This window comes from Tasmannia lanceolata, unplaced genomic scaffold (genome assembly GCF_043159265.1).
Source record: "Tasmannia lanceolata isolate RefF3 unplaced genomic scaffold, GAP_Taslan_0.1 ptg000005l, whole genome shotgun sequence".
Taxonomy (NCBI): Eukaryota; Viridiplantae; Streptophyta; class Magnoliopsida; order Canellales; family Winteraceae; genus Tasmannia; species Tasmannia lanceolata.
Window position 1 is genome coordinate 15,975,899 of NW_027518682.1, and position 19,303 is coordinate 15,995,201.

The window sequence follows — 19,303 nt, forward strand, 5'->3', positions numbered from 1 at the left end:
CTGGCCCGCTTCTTCTCGTCTCTTAGCTACAATTTTGAAGAAGCCCCGAATTCTAAAACCCTCATATCCAAACGGCCACTAAGTCTTTCTCTTCCAATATCCTAGTCAACAAAATCATTCCCTTTTCTTTTGTACCTTAGAATTTAAAACCATGGCTACACCTACAACAAAGCCTCCCGTTGAGATCATAGAAATACTGCTTAACAATTAGATTCCTCACGTACTCTCAATTATAATCCTCCCCGTGCGATACAATCTGCAAGACTTCTCTCCTTTAATCAAAACCATGCAACCTCAGTATGATTTTCATGGCTACACGCCTACACCTACAACTGAGTATCCCCAGTCCCAGAAGTCTCACCAATAAATGGAGATCAAATTCCTTAGCAACTTTAGGATATATGCTACACCTCCTAAAGTGTGACTACTGGTCTCAATACCCGTGACGTCACAAGTAGACCTGTCATTGGAATAAATAAATAAAAAAACCCCTACACATGTCCTCCCTCAGACTAAATCAAAGTATTCCCTCCCAGAGGATAGATGAATAGAACATGGTGAATCTAATATCCACTCATTTAAAGATGTAGTAATCCTAATCCATGTGGAAAACATCATCGAAAACTTTATTATGCTCATCTACTACAACTATCACATTAATTTTGTAATTGTAGTTGGACCTCAGTTTTAGAAGTGTTTTTCTTTTCCCAATATAAGGTACATATACGGACAAGATCAGGACAACCTACATGAATTGGTAGTTCAATGACTACTTTCTTCCGATTGGCCCCTGACATCTTTGGTAACCAAAACCAACTACGTAATGAGCCACCCCCACGGCTATGTACCATAGCCCAAAATATCACGAGCGGGTTTAGCCACATGCCCCCTTGCAAAAGTCGCACTGATCAATTACTTTTGATAGTGGGCCTCACTCACCTTCTGTTTTATTATGTAACGAGCTGTCAAAAGCTATTAGAAATCCCAAGCTGTGTTTGGTTCTTTTTTGTGAGTAAGATTTGTTCGGAATTTGAAGTCAAACGGGAGATGGGTTGGATGTCAATCAAAGAGGAGATAGGTGGCATTTTTCAATAGTGCAGTTTGGTTGTAAAGGCAAAAGGTGGAAGTGGTTGAAAATTCCAGGCAAAAATAAATCCCACAAAAAAAACTCCGATTTAGTGGTATGCAAATGGGCTCTCATTTGTATTCCACGTCACCAGATAAGCTTCCGACAATCTCAATAGTCAAAAGGAATTTTGGGCCAAAAAAATCAACCAAACGCCGTTCGGATTTTTAAATCCCGTGCAAATGCTACAAAAGTCCCATTTTTAAGGCAACCAAACACAAAAGCTTTCGGATTTTTAAATCCCGTGCAAATGCTACAAAAGTCCCATTTTTAAGGCAACCAAACACAAAAGCTTTCAGCAGCCCGTTAAGAAAGAAACGACAAGGTTAGTAATTACTCTAAAAAAATGCTAACAATTTGCAAAATGACCATACCACCATTCATAGTGCCTTTGCTTTTCGCACTGTAGACATTTCTGTAGATTAAAGATTCCATCTCTTTCTCTCAGGTAATAGAATTTTCAGAATTATTCAAAAGCAGGGACTTAGCTATGATTCCTAGGTTTAAGATTTTATTTTCTTTTCTTTTTTTGATAGGTAAGGAACAAAGCCTTTTTACCAATGAGCTAGAGGCTCAATCCCAGATTTAAGATGTTAAAATATAGGAAGTTCATGGGGACTAATATAAACCGACTTGACACAAGAAAGATTTAAAAAACACGGAGTGAAAATAAAAAAGAGGAGCCTATTTTTATGAGCCAGCACAATGAAGGCTACTTCTCATGCATTTTTCAATACAATTTACAGAGCAGCTATTTTTAACCTTATAATTGCAACATAGATGACATTTTTCAAATTAGAGGTGCAGCAGATAGAAGCCGTACCTTTGTAATTGCATCTAGCCATCCCAATCATCCATCCTCTTCGCTTGGATTATCGGGCTCCTGAAAATTGGCGTCCAACAATGGAGAATACTTTGGTATATTCCCTATATGAATGCATATTAGAAAAGTTATAATATATCAGAAAGGAAAGGATCCTTCGAAATCTAGAAAAAGAAAAGTTGACATAGAAAAACAAACACAAATATGACTTCGCACAAAAAGTTGTTACCAGACATGTATAATCAAAGGAAACAGTAGAAACAAATGCTAGGGGTTTAGGCAAATACTATCTCAATCAAGCCAAACTCGATATGTAGCCTTGATTTGGTTTGCACTACCAATTAGAATTAGTGTTCTTGGGTCTCCTTTATATGAATGCTTACAATTAATTAAATTCCAATTTAGATTTACAAGAAATTTAGAGACCGGAAGAGTTCTCTATTACCTTATCTAACTTATCAAGTACTACACCAAAAAAATTATGAAGGAATTGTTGAGTTGGTGATACAAAATCATCATTTTTAATTCGTTCTTGGAGTGGGTCCCACTTGGCCCTTTTAAGTGGGATGTGTTCTCTCTATATATGGGGCTTGTATATGAAAGAGAGGGTTTGAAGAAGAAGGAAAATGTAGGGAGGAGATGAGAAAAGGCTAGGGCAAGGCAAGAGGGTTTTCACTTGGGGGCTCTAGGAGAGATTTTGTGGTGGAGCAAAAGCAAGGTTCTTCTCAAGGAGAAACCTAGGGCAAGGCAAGAGGGTTTTCTCTTAGGGCTCTAGCAGGGCTTTTGTGGTGAAGCAAAAGTAAGGTTCTTCTACTCAAGGTTGAGGAGAAATTAAGGGCAAAAAGAGGGTTCTCTCTTGGGCTCTTGGAAGGCTTTTTTGTGGTGAAGCAAAAAAGGGTTTTTCCTCTAGCTTATCAAAGCATATTTTTCTTCTTCCATTCTTCTTCTCCATTGGATTTTGTGTATTGTAGCACCAGCATTGTGTTGGAGGATTTTCCAACTACTTCTCAAATGAGGGTTTTTTTGTGTACTCGGTGTAGAGACTTGGAGGTTGTTTTGTGGCTACATAGTTGGAGAGAAGAGTTTTATCGGTAGATTTTACCGGTGGAGGTAACATTGTACTATTTTAGTTCTAAATAGTGGATTGATGGCAAAAGATGGGACGTGGAGGTCGAAGCTCTCTTTCTCGTCTCTCCCCATTGTTTTTTGAGTCTCGCCCCCGTTTCTTGCATTGCTGGCAAAAGATGAGTCGTGGAGACCGAAGCTGGAACAATGGAGGCCAGATCTGGAGCACGGCTCTTCCGTGGTGGCTGGATCTAGGGCTGTGAAGGCAGGATCTGGGGCCGTGGAGGCTGGATCCGGAGTCGTGGAAGCCGGATCTGAAGCCATGGAGGTCGTAAAGTTGGATCTGGAGCCGAGGAAATCCGTGGAGGTTGCCGGAGGCAGTGAAAGGCCGTGGGTTGCTGGACCTGGTGCCGTGGAAGGCTGGCTATAGGCAATGCGAGGCCGTGGAGGTCGTGGATTATCGGATCTGGAGGTCGTAGGGGATCTGGGAGGCTGTGGATTGCCAGATTTAGCAATAGGGTTGCTGGGTTTGGCCGTAGGAGGCTGTGGTCGTCGGAATCAAGATCGTGGGTGGTGGCTTGAGGACGGGCGTGATGGCCAATGGCAATGGAGGTAGCCAGTTTCTTGATGATGGTGGTGGTGGCTGTGATTCCTCTGGCGGAGATATTTTTGTGGAGGAGATGTAGGAGGGACAAGAGGTGGTGACCGTAGAAACGGAGGTAGTCGTCGGCGGGAAGGATGACCCGCCGGGTTTTGGTGGTGGTACGAGGTTGGAGGACGCCCGAGATCCGACGGTGTTGTTGGGTGGTTGGCTATCGTGCACAATTAGGGGCGCACAATAGCACTAGGCTTTCGAGCGGGATTTTTTAAAATCGAATTTGCAATATGGTGGAGAAGTCTGTGACATGGAAGGTCACGATCTCAACTTAGTGGGCCCCACAATATGGTACTTTTGTTGGATTCGATACAATTGAGGCTATCGGGTAATGTAAGGGGTAATGGGTTTTTCTTCTGGGACCAAGGAGAATGCTCCTGGGGCACGTCATACTATGTAAATCTGGTGGGACTACTGGTCCCCATTGTAATTTTTGCTGGAATGAATATATTTGTCAATTTTCAAAAAAAAAGTTCTAAATAGTGGATTGAGTGTTGCCTTGTCCGTGGAGTGGCCCATTGTGATGAACCACGTATATTATTGTTTTCTTGTAGTTGCTTGTGATTTCCTCCCTCTTTGTGGTTATGGTTTGTTGGCATATATTTTCTCCATCTTGAAGTGCAAGATCTTGGGTATTTCCATGTGTTCCCCGGTGGTAGATTGGCGGATGCTATTGGCGATGGGTTTTGGCCCCCAACAGGAATCATGTATTAGAAAACCTACAAGTCGGAAGTAAATTAGGGGCTAAGATCGTCGGCAGACACCTATTAGGATAAGTCTAGATCAACATAATTTGATTGAACCCGTAAAAGGTTAAGATTAAAATCAAAAGACTCGTACTTTTTAAGTGAAAGTCATAGTAGTCAAATCGGCACCATAAACAATTAGGATTTTTTATCTACCTAATTGGTTAGGTTCAACCAAAGTTACCAGGTCAGGAAACAGATATGTGAAACGAAACGTGAAAATGAAACATGAAACGTGTAAAAAAATTAGAAGGAGAAACGGGAAACGATACAAAATCACATGGGAAACGCATTGGGAAACGTTTGGAAATGCGAGGGAACACAGATAAAACCTAAGGGAAACGAGTAAAACGTACAAGAAACCCCTAAGGGAGAGATTTTCGACTTCTTGATCGAGAGAGGTGAGTGATTTTTAGGGTTAGATGACAACTTTAAAAGGTTGGAAAAAAATTTCCCATAAAACATCAGAAAAAATTTTACCAATTTAAATGAGGTAAAAAGATTTCCCAAAAATACACATACAGACATTCGGAAAAGCATTTCCAGGTTCCAGAAACGCGTTTCCCCGACGTTTCCAGGACGTTTCCAATGCGTTTCACAAGCATTTCCCAGGCGTTTCCCAGACATTTCACACGTGTTTCCCCAATTTTTAAATTCCGATGCTGAAACGCGTTTCCCACTGCATATAACGTTTCCGGTAACTATGGGTTCAACATTGCAAGCAGCGAAGTATGCTAAACCAAATAAGAAACATGTTTAATTAAAAACACTAGACTTGGTCTCTATTAGAACTCTTTGATCTCAAATGAGTTTGGTGTATTTTTGCTCTCTTCCACCATAGATTACATAGGTATATCTAGGTGCTAGGGGTGAGTTGGGTACCATAAAACCCAAATGGATATACAAAGTTCTGCGCACTGTGCACCCAAGGAGAGTGGATATGCAAATTGATTCAACCAAAAACTATGATCCATCTAAAGTAGCAGTACCAGAAAGTAAATAATATAAGTTCAGATAAACAAGACACTAAACGACTAAGATAAACAATTATTTACTAATATATATATATATATATATATATATATATATATAGAGAGAGAGAGAGAGAGAGGAAAAGGATTGTACGCTCGAGCGTACCAAGCTATGGGTACGCTCGAGTGCCCAATCACATATGGGCCCACTTTGTTAGGATGATCCAAAGCATTCATTTGAAAGGCCCTATCATAGATAGGGTGTGTACCAAAAATCAGCTCCATAGGATCATCCTAACCCATCCATTTGTGGAGGGAAAAATGGACAGACCACAAATCTGCCCATTTTTGCCCTCCACTTTTGGAGGGGTTAGGATGATTCAATGGAGCTGATTTTTGGTACACACCCTAGCTATGATAGGGCCTTGCAAATGAATGCTTTGGATCACCACAAAAAATGTGGGACCCATGTGATTGGGTCACTCGAGCGTACCATAAGCTTGGTACGCTCGAGCGTACAATCCTTTTCCTCATATATATATAGGGAAATGATTTCTACGCTCCAATGTTTTGATAAACATGCGCTCCATTTTCTGTCTTGTAGTATTTAAAGGGCAATCAGAGGAATATTACGGTTCTCAAAAAGATCTTAAAGCCCTTTAAATACTACACGACAAACAAGTGGAGCGCATGTTTATCAAAACATTGGAGCGCTGAAATCATCTCTCTCTCTCTCTCTCTCTCTCTCTCTCTCTCTCTCTCTCTCTCTCTCTCTCTCTCTCTCTCTCTATATATATATATATATATATATATATATATATATATATATATATATATATATATATATATATATATAAATGAATTTCAAATTGCATCATTAGTTCAGAATCCTTTGCAGCAGGATTTTAGGCTCCCATAATAAAATAAATGCAAGAAAGGATTTGTAAAGTATGAGATCTGCAGAATGAACGAAAGAAGCTGAAACATTACCAAGCAATATTTTCATCTATAGACATTTTTTTTTTGAAATGGAACATCATCTATAGACATTAGACATTATAATGCATTCCAGAAAAAAGGATCTATATAGAAGGATGACAAACAGATGAATAATGAAACCAACTCGTTCCCCGTTACAATTACAAAACTTACCACTCAAGGCCGTGTCAGAAATCATTGGGCGATCAGGAAGGATGTTTGGTGGCTTTAAAGACTGTACTTGCTTTACAGAAGGTCTAAAACTGACACCCTCTGGTTTGCGAACTGACTATAAGATACCAAAGAAAAGTGTCCAATTATGGACATGAGTATTGAGACGTACCTTTAGGTAAAAAAGAAGATAGATTAAAGAGTTTTTATATCGTGTAAGCCCTTACAGTCCCGTATTTTTCAAAAAAGTATTGTACGGGCCACACTATTGGATGATCTAAACCGTCCATGTGATGGGCCACAACGTAAATAGGTTGTGCCCAAAAAACCATTTCTATAGGATGATCCTAACCCTCCGATCCATAGAGAAACTGCATATTATGGAAACCTCAATAGATCGGAGGTGTAGGATCATCCTACGGAAATGATTTTTGGGGCACAACCTATTTACGTTGTGCTCCATCACATGGACGGTTTGGATCATCCTATGATGTGGTCCGTAGAGTACTTTTTTGAAAAATATGGTACTATAAGGGCTTTCACCATATAAATCTCTAGATTAGAAGCATGCTTGAGTGTTCAGGAACCGTGTGTGCGCGTGTGCGCGTGTTACAAATTAGCTATAAAGAGAGAAATTTAAATAGAATGCTACTCATACTCGCAAATTATGCTTAAGTAAACTTGGAGGCGGAGGTGGTAGGGTCTGGTGATTAGGGATAACTGAAGAGTCTGCTACAAGATGATCCTCCATTAGAAAGCTGGAAACAGGATGATATGGTTAATTCTAAAATTCAGAGATAAAAGAATTTATCCTAATTATGTACATAGTCTCATTCGTTTGCCATATATTTCAAAAGAAAATGAAAAGTAAGAATAATTAAAATTTAACCCACTCAAGTAGAATCATAAATTAACTGATGCTTGTGCCAGGTAAAATAATATGTGCCATAGAAGTACAGAAATAAAAGGTCTTCAATTTCAAGGAGAGAGGGGGAAGCAAATCATTTCTTCCATAAAGTCTAAGTAGCAAGGTCTCTAGAGAAAGTCTAGCAGTCAAGCACCGGTTGGGGACGTAGTGACAACTAAGCATCATCATTTAACACCAGGACCTGTAATATTTTCACAGGCTGCCAGGCATTTAAAAGCACTTAAAGAAAAGAGTAACCAGCTATTCTTCCAAAGCTGTCGCTAATACCAGTAAATCAGTAGATAACCGCAAACTCATTATAGAAAGGTTGCGTAATCCAAAACCGAAGAAAAGAGCAACCAACTATTCTGCCAAAACTGACAATAATCTCAGGAAATCAGTTGATAACTGCAAACTCATTACAGAACGGTTGTGTATTTCAAGACCAAATTACCAAGATGAAGGTTAAAACTATAAGAAGCAAAAATAGTGAGTTGGAAACAGTTGCTAGTACAGTCAATGCAACATAAATTCACTTTTTCACCTGATATAATTCAGGTATAAGATTATAGTTGAAACTGGTTGAAAATTGAAAGCATGTTGAGACTGAGTCATTCAAAGTAGTCATTATTTATCAAAAGTAATATGTTTCAAAGTTGGAAACAGTTGACCCCATATTTCTTCCTATAGGAAGATCTTCGATCTTCACTAATCCATCTTCAAGATTTCCAAATCTAAAGCTATGATAACATGGAGATCAACTAGCGCATTGACTCAAATGTCCACCGTAGATACAATCCAGACATCCTATAGGAGAAAAGTCTTAACATAAGAAAACTGCAAAAGAAAGATGTAAGTCTAAAAAGCCTTTTCTCACTTAGTTTTCATTTTCTTCTCCTTTCTCATTTCTTCCTCTCCTGGACTTACCTTTTTCTCCAAAAGATGTGATCATTTTTTTCTTTTTCTCTCTTTCCTATTTATAAGAATACCTTGGGGTAGCTAGCAATTGCCGCCACCACCACCCTTTGCCTTTTTTGAAGTGGAGATGACTCATTTCTTTCCCATGCAAAAGTTCTTTATAGCCTTTTACATTTCCTTAAATTTAAGAATCACTTTCTTAACTTTAGTTGTAGGTTTTGTAACAACTTTTTCCTTTTATTAAGGCTTTTTATTTTGCTTCACATTTTTGCTTTTCCTTAAACTTAGGAACTTTTTAATTTTCGTAGGCTTTGCAACCACTTTCTCCTTTTTTGCTTTTATCTTTTTACCTTTCTTGAATTGAGGGATCCCCCTTTTTTAACTTGGTCGTATGTATGCAGCCAATTTTAATTTTGTGAAGGGTTTTTATTTTATTTTTACACCCCCCCACCCCCCTCGCTCTCTCTCTCCCTCCCTCCAATGGAAACTTTCCCCCTTTTTTGGTAAAATTTCAGCTCAACACTATGATATAGTTCTAACAAGGTACTTTGGTAGACTTAGCACTTTAATCAGACTTCAAAATTGCTGATCTAATGTCTCTCCCAACCTGACTTCCACAAGAAAGAGAGAGAGAGAGAGAGAGAGAGAGAGAGAGAACTCATAACTGCATCTATTTGTCCACCATGTAATTACCAGCTAGATAACGTATACAAATCTTTGTTTTTCCTTTCTCCACACATCAATTGCCCTGGAACTCTTTGTCCTTGACACCCATCAAAACAGACAAAAATCCCATCCTTAGATTCCAAATGTGAGTTCCAATCCCATGGCAACCATCTACAGTAGAACACTCTTTGAAAAACCATCTTCAAGACTTAAATGTTAAAGGTCAGTTGAACAGACGGGATAAGCACCACTTGAATCAACGTTAAGCATTCTACTAACAATAGCTAGCTCCTCCACTGCTGGAATGTACAAAAACAGTCGATATGTAGAGTTTTACTTCTCATGTTTGCCCTCTTTTCCTCTCTTTTTCTTCTTATTCAACTCATCCTCTATTCTTCTGTCTTCTTGCTTACTTCCGCTTTATTGCTTGTTCGTGCTATACTATATTCTAGACTGATAACAGTGCTCAAGTTCAGAAGAAAATCTTTTGTCTTCATGTCTCTTCTTGCTTACTTCGGCTCTATTGCTTGTTCATGTTATACTATATTCTTGACTGATAACGGTTCTCAAGTTCAGGGGAAAATCTTTTGCCTTCTAGGATTAAAAAATAAAGACAAATGAAAGATTCAAAAATATTAAGCCTTCTTTGCTAAAGTCAGAAATCAAGTACATCATGTTTTTTAGTGGGGATCTAGTATGATAAGTTTGCTTATATGACTACTGATTCAATTCAACAAGTTCTACAGTCTGAACCAGTTATACCCACATCTAACAGGCAAAGTTTAGAAGCAGATGAAAATGTTAAAACAGGGAATAGGATAGCATTAGATTTCACGACTGATAATGTAGTTCGGGCCCCAACAACAATACCTGCTATCAGGAAAATTTGGAGGTGCAAGTAGATATTCGATTGAAGCATTTCCTTTTGAACAAGCATTTCCTTTTGAACAGGGAACTTCATTGCCAGCCTAAAATGGTTTGAGAAACAATTCAAATCATACTAATTTTCTCCAAACAAATAGTAGCATAAATTACATTTTCCAACAATGTTTACCCAGCTAATCAAGACACGTGATACTAATTGTGATATTGTTTAAAAAGATCAAGCATAACCATTTCCATGAGCTTTTTTACTGGAATATGGTATAGTGCAGAGAATATAAAGTTAACTAATACACTAAAAATCCAGGAAACACCTCCTAACCACACCAGACATACACAGTCACCCAGTATGGCTAATTTTTCAAGCAGTTCCAAACATTCCTATCAGACCTATAACCTCAGTATACTTGTGTTTTCATTGAATCATTAATTGGACCAGGTTTTGAGGATCCACATCATTAAAATGCCCTATGCTGAAGTATGGAATTTATGGTATTCAAACTACAGAAAAAATTAGAGATGTAAACAAAAACAAAATTATTTTATAAAATATCAAAAGGGCAGGATATAGTGTTAAATGAGCAAGGGTCCTTGCACCTTCATGGGCGGGTGCGGGGGGGTGAGGAGGCGAGTCCTGGGCCGTCACTCCCTTAGTGACACGCCACATCGGCGCCCGGGTATGGTGGAAAATGGGCAAGGGTCCTCGCACTTTACTGGACGGGTGCGGGGGGGGGGGGGGGGCGAGGAAGCTAGTCCAAGAGAGTAGGATTCGTTTAGCCAGTTGGAACATAGGTTCACTAACAGATAAGCTGAGAGAATTAGTTGATACACTGAGTAGAAGGAGAGTTAATATAGCTTGTCTTCAGGAGACTAAATGGGTAGGAGAAAAAGCTAGGGAAATAGAAAATACGGGTTTCAAGCTATAGTATACAAGGAAGGAAAGGAATAGAAATGGCATAGGGATCATAATAGATAAGAGCCTAAGAGATGAGGTTGTAGATGTTAAAAGGAAGGGTGATAGAATTATTCTAATTAAATTAGTATTAGATGAAGAGACGAGTAACGTTATTAGTGTGTATGCCCCTCAAATAGGATTAAATGATTCTGTCAAGAGGCAATTCTGGGACGATATGGATGAAGTAGTCCAAGGAATAACACATGGAGATAAGTTATTCATAGGAGGAGATTTAAACGGTCATGTGGGAAGAAATAGTGGAGATTTTGAGAGGGTTCATGGAGGATTGGGTTTTGGCAATAGGAATGAGGCAGGAGAAGATATTTTAGGGTTTGTAGTGGCATATGATTTGATATTAATAAATACTTTTTTTAAGAAAAGATATTCACACTTGATAATCTTTAGCAGTGGCAACAACTGTAGCCAGATAGATTTTATCCTCACTAGGAGAGAGGACAGAGCTGCGTGTAAAGATTGTAAAGTCATACCCGGGGAGTGTTTAGTCACACAACATAGGCTGGTGGTGTTGTATATATGCATCAAACGTTGAAGGAGAAAAGATAGAGTTGTTAGACATCCGAGGACTAAGTGGTGGGACCTCAAAGGGGAAAAACTTAAGATGTTTAAGGATAGACTGCTTTAAGAAGGACCTTGGAGTCTTGACGACGGGACTAATATTATGTAGAATGGGATGTTTAGATATATCAGGAAAGTGGCTAAGGATGTACTTGGAGAATCTAGAGGAAGTGGGCCGCTGTCTAAAGACACATGGTGGTGGGAATGAGGAGGTCCAAAATGCGATTAGGCCTAAAAGATAGTGTTATAAATGTTTACATAAGTGTAGAAATGAGGAGAACATTGAGAAGTATAAATTGGCTAGAAAAGAAGCTAAGAAGGTAGTAAAGGAAGCTAAAGGCAATGCCTATGAGGATTTGTACCACAGGTTAGGGACGAAAGAGGGTGAAAAAAGATGTCTACAAGCTTGCTAAGATGAGAGAAAGCAAGAGCAGGGACTTGAATCATATAAAATGCATCAAAGACGAGAACCAGAGATTGTTAGTAAAAGAAAACGAGGTTAAAGAGAGGTGGAGAAGTTACTTCGATAAATTGTTTAATGGAGAACCTGTAGCGAATTTGGAAGAACTTAATAACGCTTTTTATGATACAAATCAGAGGTTTATTCGTAGAATCCGAACATCAGAGGTAAGAGTAGCTATGAAAAATATGAAATTAGGTAAGGCTAGGGGGCCAGACAATATTCCTATTGAGACTTGGAAATGCTTGGGTGATGTGGGTTTGGATTGGTTAACTAGATTATTTAACAATATTTTTGAAGACTAAGAAGATGCCTGATGAGTGTAGGAAGAGTACATTAGTACATATTTATAAGAATAAAGGGGATATTCAGAGTCACACCAATTACCGGGAAATTAAGCTAATAAGTCACACCATGAAGCTTTGGGAGAGGGTAATTGAGCATTGACTAAGAAAAGAGACTAAGGTGTCAGAGAATCAGTTTGGCTTCATGCCTAGACGATCGACTATGGAAGCTATCTTCTTGATCAGGCGGTTAATGGAGAGATTTAGAGAAAATGAAAAGGACCTTCATATGGTTTTCATTGATTTGGAGAAAGCGTATGATAGGGTTCCCAGGAGTGTTATGTGGTGGATCCTTGAAAGGAAAAAAGTGCCTACTAAATATGTTGATGTGATTAAGGATATGTATGATGGAGCAATAACTAGTGTCAAAACCATGGATGGCACGTCTAATGAGTTTCCAATTACAATAGGACTGCACCAAGGATCAGCTCTAAGCCCTTATCTTTTTACGCTAGTTATGGATGAGCTTGCGGAGGGTATCCAGGATGAGGTGTCGTGGTGTATGTTATTTGCAGATGACACAGTATTAATCAACGAAATGAAAGCAGGAGTAAATGATAAATTAGAGTTATCGAGAACTACTTTGGAATCCAAAGGTTTTAGACTGAGTAGGACTAAGACAGAATATATAGAATGCAACTTTAGTAATGTAAGGAGGCGGGACGAGGATGTAGTAAATATGACTGGACAAGAGATACCTAAGAGGGATATCTTTCGCTATCTTGGCTCTATTCTAAATAAGGAAGGAGATATTGAAGAGGATATTAACCATAGAATAAAAGCAGGTTGGTTGAAGTGGAAGCTTACCTCAGGAGTTGAAGGTAATTATAAGACAGTTGTGAGGCTGGCCATGCTGTACAGCTCAGAATGTTGGGCCACCAAGAAGCAGCATGTGCATAAGATGAGTGTAGCGGAGATGTGAATGCTTAGATGGATGTGCGGCGCCACATAAGGTTAGATAGAATTAAAAATGATGACATTCGTAAAAAGGTGGGGGTGGCACCAACTGAGGAGAAGATGAGAGAGCACCACTTAAGATGGTTTGGACATATCCAACGTAGGCCTTTGGATGCTCCGGTGAGAAGAGGCGACTCGTGCCAAATTGATGGAGTAAAAAGAGGTAGGGGCAGACAGAAAACAACTTGGGTAGAAACAGTGAGGAAAGACTTGATAGCTAGGAACATAATAGAGAACATGACCTTGGATAGGATAGAATGGAAGAAAATGATCCACGACGCCCAACTAGAACCAGGATTAGAGCCGGGTAGATTCCTTTCACCTTCTTCATGAAATTTTTCTGAAGGATTCATTTAGCCGACCCCAACTAGTTTGGGGCAAAGGCTTTGTTGAGTTGAGTTGAGTATCAAAAGGGCAGGAGATTACAAAAGAGCATTATTCTACCCAAATAATGAAGACCAAACTAATTTCCAGGTCAATCTAATGGTGTACTTAAGAAGTCATGTGTAAACATCTCATGCTAAGCCTCACATCAAGGATGTAAAATCAAATTATTAGCAACATGTGAATTTATACTCTTCTAGACTTTGAATGCCATATTCCAGGAGACTATTCAATCTATTGCAAGCAAGTAGATTATATTTCATGGAAGCTGTATAACATATCTGGCAGTGGTTTGTCGGATCAAGCTGGCTTCTACTCTAGTTAACCTCGATTGTTGCCATCTCCCTGTGATAAGGTAGAGATCCAAGTCGTGAAACCAACACTTCTTCCTACTCAACTCAACTCAACTAAGCCTTTGTCCCAAACTAGTTGGGGTCGGCTAATGAATTCTTTAGAAAATTTTCACGAAGAAGGTGAAAGAACCTACCCGGCTCAAATTGACTAAGTCTAATCCTGACACTAGTTGGGTTCATCTACATGGATCATTTTCTTCCCTTGCTATGTGACATTTAAATTGGTCCTTTCTTTTATGGGGAGTAATATCCACTGATGCACTCCCCTTTTGTTTTTCAAACTTAAGTTGTGGGGAAGTAGAGTTTTTATATTGACTAAGTTCTCTATTTTAAATTTGGATTTTATTTAAAAGGCAAAAGAATTCAATTTTACCAATTTACTTCTAGGATTTTCCTTTCAAGTTTTTAAACTCCGAACAGTCAACCCTACTATGAATTATTATGTGGACCTAGGGTGAAATTCTTGTTCTCCTCTTTTTATGTAAAAAATAAAATTTCCACGTCAACAGCTATCAATGCAATAAACTCCCCCCACAAGTGTGGAACGTTGCAATACTTGGATGATTGAAAAAAATGAAACTTCCATGTGTATAGAAATGGAAATTCTTTACCTTATTTTTTAAAATATTTTTCCAACATAACCACGAAATTGATGAACACTAAATGCTCCTCTTTGCATTTATTACTTGAGGACAAATCCATCTGAAGTAATTAATCAACTAACAAATAAAATCTAGTATCAGCTACCATTTAGGGATGAAAAGGGACCACCTAATGTGATTCAATAATTCCCAAAGGAGTAATGCCAATTCTATTACTATGAGAAGGAAGTTCAGCAGGTCGGAAATGAGGCAAGAGGGAACCTCACTTACACTAATTTGCAAATGAGGACAACACTTTCTTACCAACTAATTGAAATTAAAATAACTAACATCAATATCCCAATGGTGCCATCATTCAAAAAAATAATGAGGACAACACTTTGATCTTGGCCAGTAAAAAAGAGACACAGAACCACCTGTGCAGAACAATCAGAAAGGAATAAAAGCTCCTAAAACATGAAAGGTTCCTTAACGCAGTTGCACCAACATGAAAATATGCATGTGAATGAATAAAAAACAGAGAACATATAAGAGGTTAAACAGTGGGGAAATATGAACACTGAGTGGTAGCACCAACAGGAGTCAAATGATTACAGACATTGGCTTTTCCAATTATTTACCTTTGAATGGACAACCTTCGGGAGAAATTCATGTGTTGTTTCTGAAAAAAACTGAAAAAGCTCAAGCGTGCCATCTCTTGCAAATTCCTGCCAAAGCAGTAATGCAAGTATTATGGAAGTAGAATGGGATCCATAAAGGCATAGAAAAGAAAACAAAATAAAAACGCATACCCGATTCAATCCTCCATTCAACAACAAGTTTGTTGCTGGAAATTCTGTACCAATGCCTCCATCCTTATAGTCAAATAAAGAGTGGAAGTCCTCCCCACCAGTAGATTTTGGATATCTTGAAGAAGACCTGACTGTAATTGCACGCTTTGAATGTGATATAGAATCAAGCATACCCTACAAATTGGGTTACATCGCAGTGAAGCAGTGAAGTCCACACATATGGCATCCACAAATGCTAGAGTCCTAGACATAATGAGGTTACATGGCAGTGAAGCAGTGAAGTCCACAAATATGGCATCTACAAATGCTAGACATGAATTCATGCATGCCTTTTGAATACATTAGATAGAAGAGATGAAAGGTTATTTTTTAAGTGACATGTGGAATAGAGACTAGAGCGTGGAAACAGTAGTCACATAACTTACAAAAAAATTGGAGAAAAAAACTGCAAATCATTAGGCATTAGCAATCCATAAACATGAGAGAGGAATGATGTAAAAAACGTCAGAAGTTGGAACAAGAAAGTTATATCTATGAGCATCAAAAAATGTAACAGGAGAATGATTTTATAAAATTCATTGGCATGAACAAGCTACTCACATTGATAAACTAAGGAACAGGTTCTCTAATACTCATTAGTTTGATGGGCTTGATCATGAACTTTGCTTGCATCAATGTGTTAGCAAACAAGTCCCAAGTATAATGTCCTCTGACAATACTGCATATTATAGCAATTGCTACCACAATCAGACGGAAAGAAAAATGGGAATACCTATGTCCACCGCTTAAATTTTATGAAGAGTTGAATGTCAAGAAAGTTGATAAATGTCGTATTTGTTTAAACCCAGATTTAAAAAGGGGAATTGGGAATCAAATACTACATAAGAGACTTAAAATGAAATTAAGCAGTGTTATGCACCAAGTTCTGCCTATCTGATGAAGGTTTTACTCTTTTCAAGTGATTCTATGTTAACTTCCTATTACCTTTCGAAAAGTTGTTACAAATGGAACCAAATAGTTTGGCACCATAGGTAATTGTGGATTGGCAACGATCAAGGGGCTATTCCTAAAATCAACTATTGAGGTTCTACAACTAAATAGAGGCAAAAGTTATTGAACGAAAAGGCTATCTTGTCTTCCTTCCCTTGGCAAGTAAAGAAATTCTATCTTTGCAGGCTCCTGTCATTATCGCTTTCTTCTTTCTTGCTTTTCACCAAATTCCATCTTCGATTAAATCTGTAGTTCTACAACTAAACATAGGAAATTTTTGTTGGAACCTTCCCACTGCACCATCATGTTCAACCTATGATCCAAAGATTAAGGAATCATAGCAATGGAGAAAGATGTGTATAAATTGCAAACCCTAGCTCTGAAAGGGCTGCACTGCTAGGTGCAGGGTCTCATAGATCATAGATTCATAGTATCATGATGTGAGTATCGAATTTTGGGGTAATCTATCCTTCAACCTATTTTAATTTTGGAAATGGAGAATGAATTTCTCAAGCATCCTGGAGAAACACAAGAAGTGATTTATGTCGCCAAGGATCCAACCAAAGAATATACAATATCTTCTACCGTTAATTTATTATAAATTTGTTTAACATTAGCAGTGAATTTTTAGAGTAGTGGGCTGAGGTTTTATTCAAATCATCAAACTCACTTAAACACACACCATGATGCTGAACAGATTTTAAATGCACACTAAAGTGGTAACATAAAGATGCATCATTACACATCATTATAAAAAATATGTACTGGTACATTGCCTTCTTAACCTGCTCTCATCAAGAGTAGTTTGGTGTTTCCCCCGTGTTTAAAAATGTGGATGTGGCGTGGAACGTGGCTGAAGAAAATCCTAGTCGACTCGGCACGAAGCGGTCGAGTACTCGGTTGATGCGGCTGAGTACTCGATTGAAGCGGACATAATTCAGGAGAGTCGAAGGAGTTTTTAGGCTCTGTAGGGCAAAACGTGGAATGCGTCCAAGGTAAAAGGGAGTCGACTCGGGGGAGTCCATGATGACGCGGGGGAGTTTTAAACTTATGGTTTTCCCGATTCTTGTTCTCTTCTACATTCCTAAAGAGGTATCAGAATTGTTAATTTCTGTCTTGTTTCTTGCAATGGAAATTATTATAATTATATCCTATTATCTTGTACTGACTGGAATCCACACACTGCTCACATAAACTGAAGAATGAATTCAAATGCAGGTAACGAGAGGATACTTTTGGATCAAATTCCTACAGCTACAATGCTTTTCGATTAACGTAATGATCCAGAATATAAGTGTGCCCACACAAAGTAATTACTGAACGCGTTTAAGGTTAATGTAGCAGTATACTAATTTCTTGAAATATATTAGGTATACTCTAATTCTTGATGGGAATGGTAATCTCACTCTCTTGTTTTGGTAATGGCACTCCAGTCCAGACTCTATTAACCACTTCTCTGATTAACTATTGAGAGAACCTTGGGGTTTGTAACTGCCTTTAAAAGCAAATTAACGAAGTGTAAAGTAAAGAGTGGAGATTCGTTACTGAGACTGTGGTGTGTGTCTGTAACAATTCCTCTGCCCCCAATCCCTTTAGCCTTGAAGAAAATGTTTCAGAAACAGAAAAACCCTAGCTACTACAGACCACGTAAATTAATTATAGGAATTTGAAATAGAAGGGAAATAACTTCTTCACATTTCGACTTATCCTAGATAAGTTCGTCAAATTCTCACCCTCTTTCTCTGATTTAATTATAGGAATCTAAAATACAAGGGAAATACCTTGGCATTTTGAATTCTCGTGGATAAATCCGTCAATTTCTCACGCTCTTTTGCAGTCTGCGAAATTCACAAACAGAGGGAGTAAAAAGATATAAAAGAACGAAAACCCTTGAATCGGGAGGAGTTTAAGGTAATTTGAGCGAAATTTGATGGCGAATTTAACGTACTCTTTCGGAAATAGTATTAAAGACACGATCGGCAGCATCTTGGAGATGAAGAAGCGATTTACGGAGCTGCCGATAATTCGCGACGAAACCCTCGCGTCGACGATTTCCATCTTCGGACACGCGGAGCATGTCTCTTGTTCGAACGTTCTGGACACTGTATGTTGGAAATATTAGGGTTTTGTATGTGTCTCTTCTGGAGGTTCTGGACACTCTCTTTTTTTCATTTAATTGAAATATGTTAACGTGTTTGATCCTCTTAGAGGGAGATCAACCTCTTGATCCACTTGGAGGGAATGATCAATCCTCCTTTGTGCAAAAAGACACAATTTCTAAGATGATTTCTTTATTAAATTATAGAAAAGCAAATGAGTGTTTAAACAAAACACTCGAGGGATAAACATAGACAGATCTTATGATAACAGTGGAAATAACTAAATAAAGACTGATCTAATCTTGGCTAGTAACCAAATCAATTCTAGCTACTTAATCCAACCTACCTACCTAATCTACAGTACAAGCAATCTAATAAACATATCTTCTAAGATCTGACATATCCTAAATCCAAACTAATTTATTCTACTGGACCCAACTAGGCACGTAACAGTCCACCTGCCTTGAAATCAACCTTGTCCTCAAGGTTGGAGATTATACACTGTCGAGTTGGTGAAAAAATGAGATTTTGGGTAGGACTTCCCGAAATCAATCTCTCTTCTCTTCTTTTTTCTTGCTCCCTTTCTTCTTCTTTTCGTCTTCATATTGGTCACCATTTCGTATGTCGTCATCAATGGTTGAGGGAACTCCATTATCAAATGGATCACATGGTGTCGTTCATCAAAGCTCTTTTGTTTTGGTTTTTTTTAATGATTTGGATGTTGACGCAAGGATGGATGTGGATGTGATTTTTTTTTATGGCGTTGGACCGCTTGAGAAGAACGATGGACTCTTCGGCAATGCCCTTTCTTCTGTGGTTTTTTCGCCATTTCTTCTATCTGATTTTTTTTCGATCTTCTTCTTTTCTCCCATTTTCATGTTTCT

At 38.4% G+C, this 19,303-nt stretch overlaps 1 protein-coding gene across 1 annotated transcript; it reads right to left on the reverse strand.

Moving 5' to 3' along the window:
* Positions 1 to 603: 603 nt before the first annotated feature.
* On the reverse strand, positions 604 to 18,470 carry LOC143876708 (uncharacterized). The gene is made up of 9 exons (XM_077378399.1): positions 18,269 to 18,470; positions 18,102 to 18,158; positions 15,331 to 15,504; positions 15,160 to 15,246; positions 9,897 to 9,994; positions 7,194 to 7,293; positions 6,539 to 6,653; positions 1,949 to 2,053; positions 604 to 889 (listed from the first exon to the last, which is right to left on the reverse strand). The coding sequence occupies exons 1-8, from the start codon at positions 18,395 to 18,397 to the stop codon at positions 1,977 to 1,979; spliced, it is 837 nt and encodes a 278-aa protein (XP_077234514.1). The 5' UTR covers positions 18,398 to 18,470; the 3' UTR covers positions 604 to 889; positions 1,949 to 1,976.
* Positions 18,471 to 19,303: the final 833 nt, after the last annotated feature.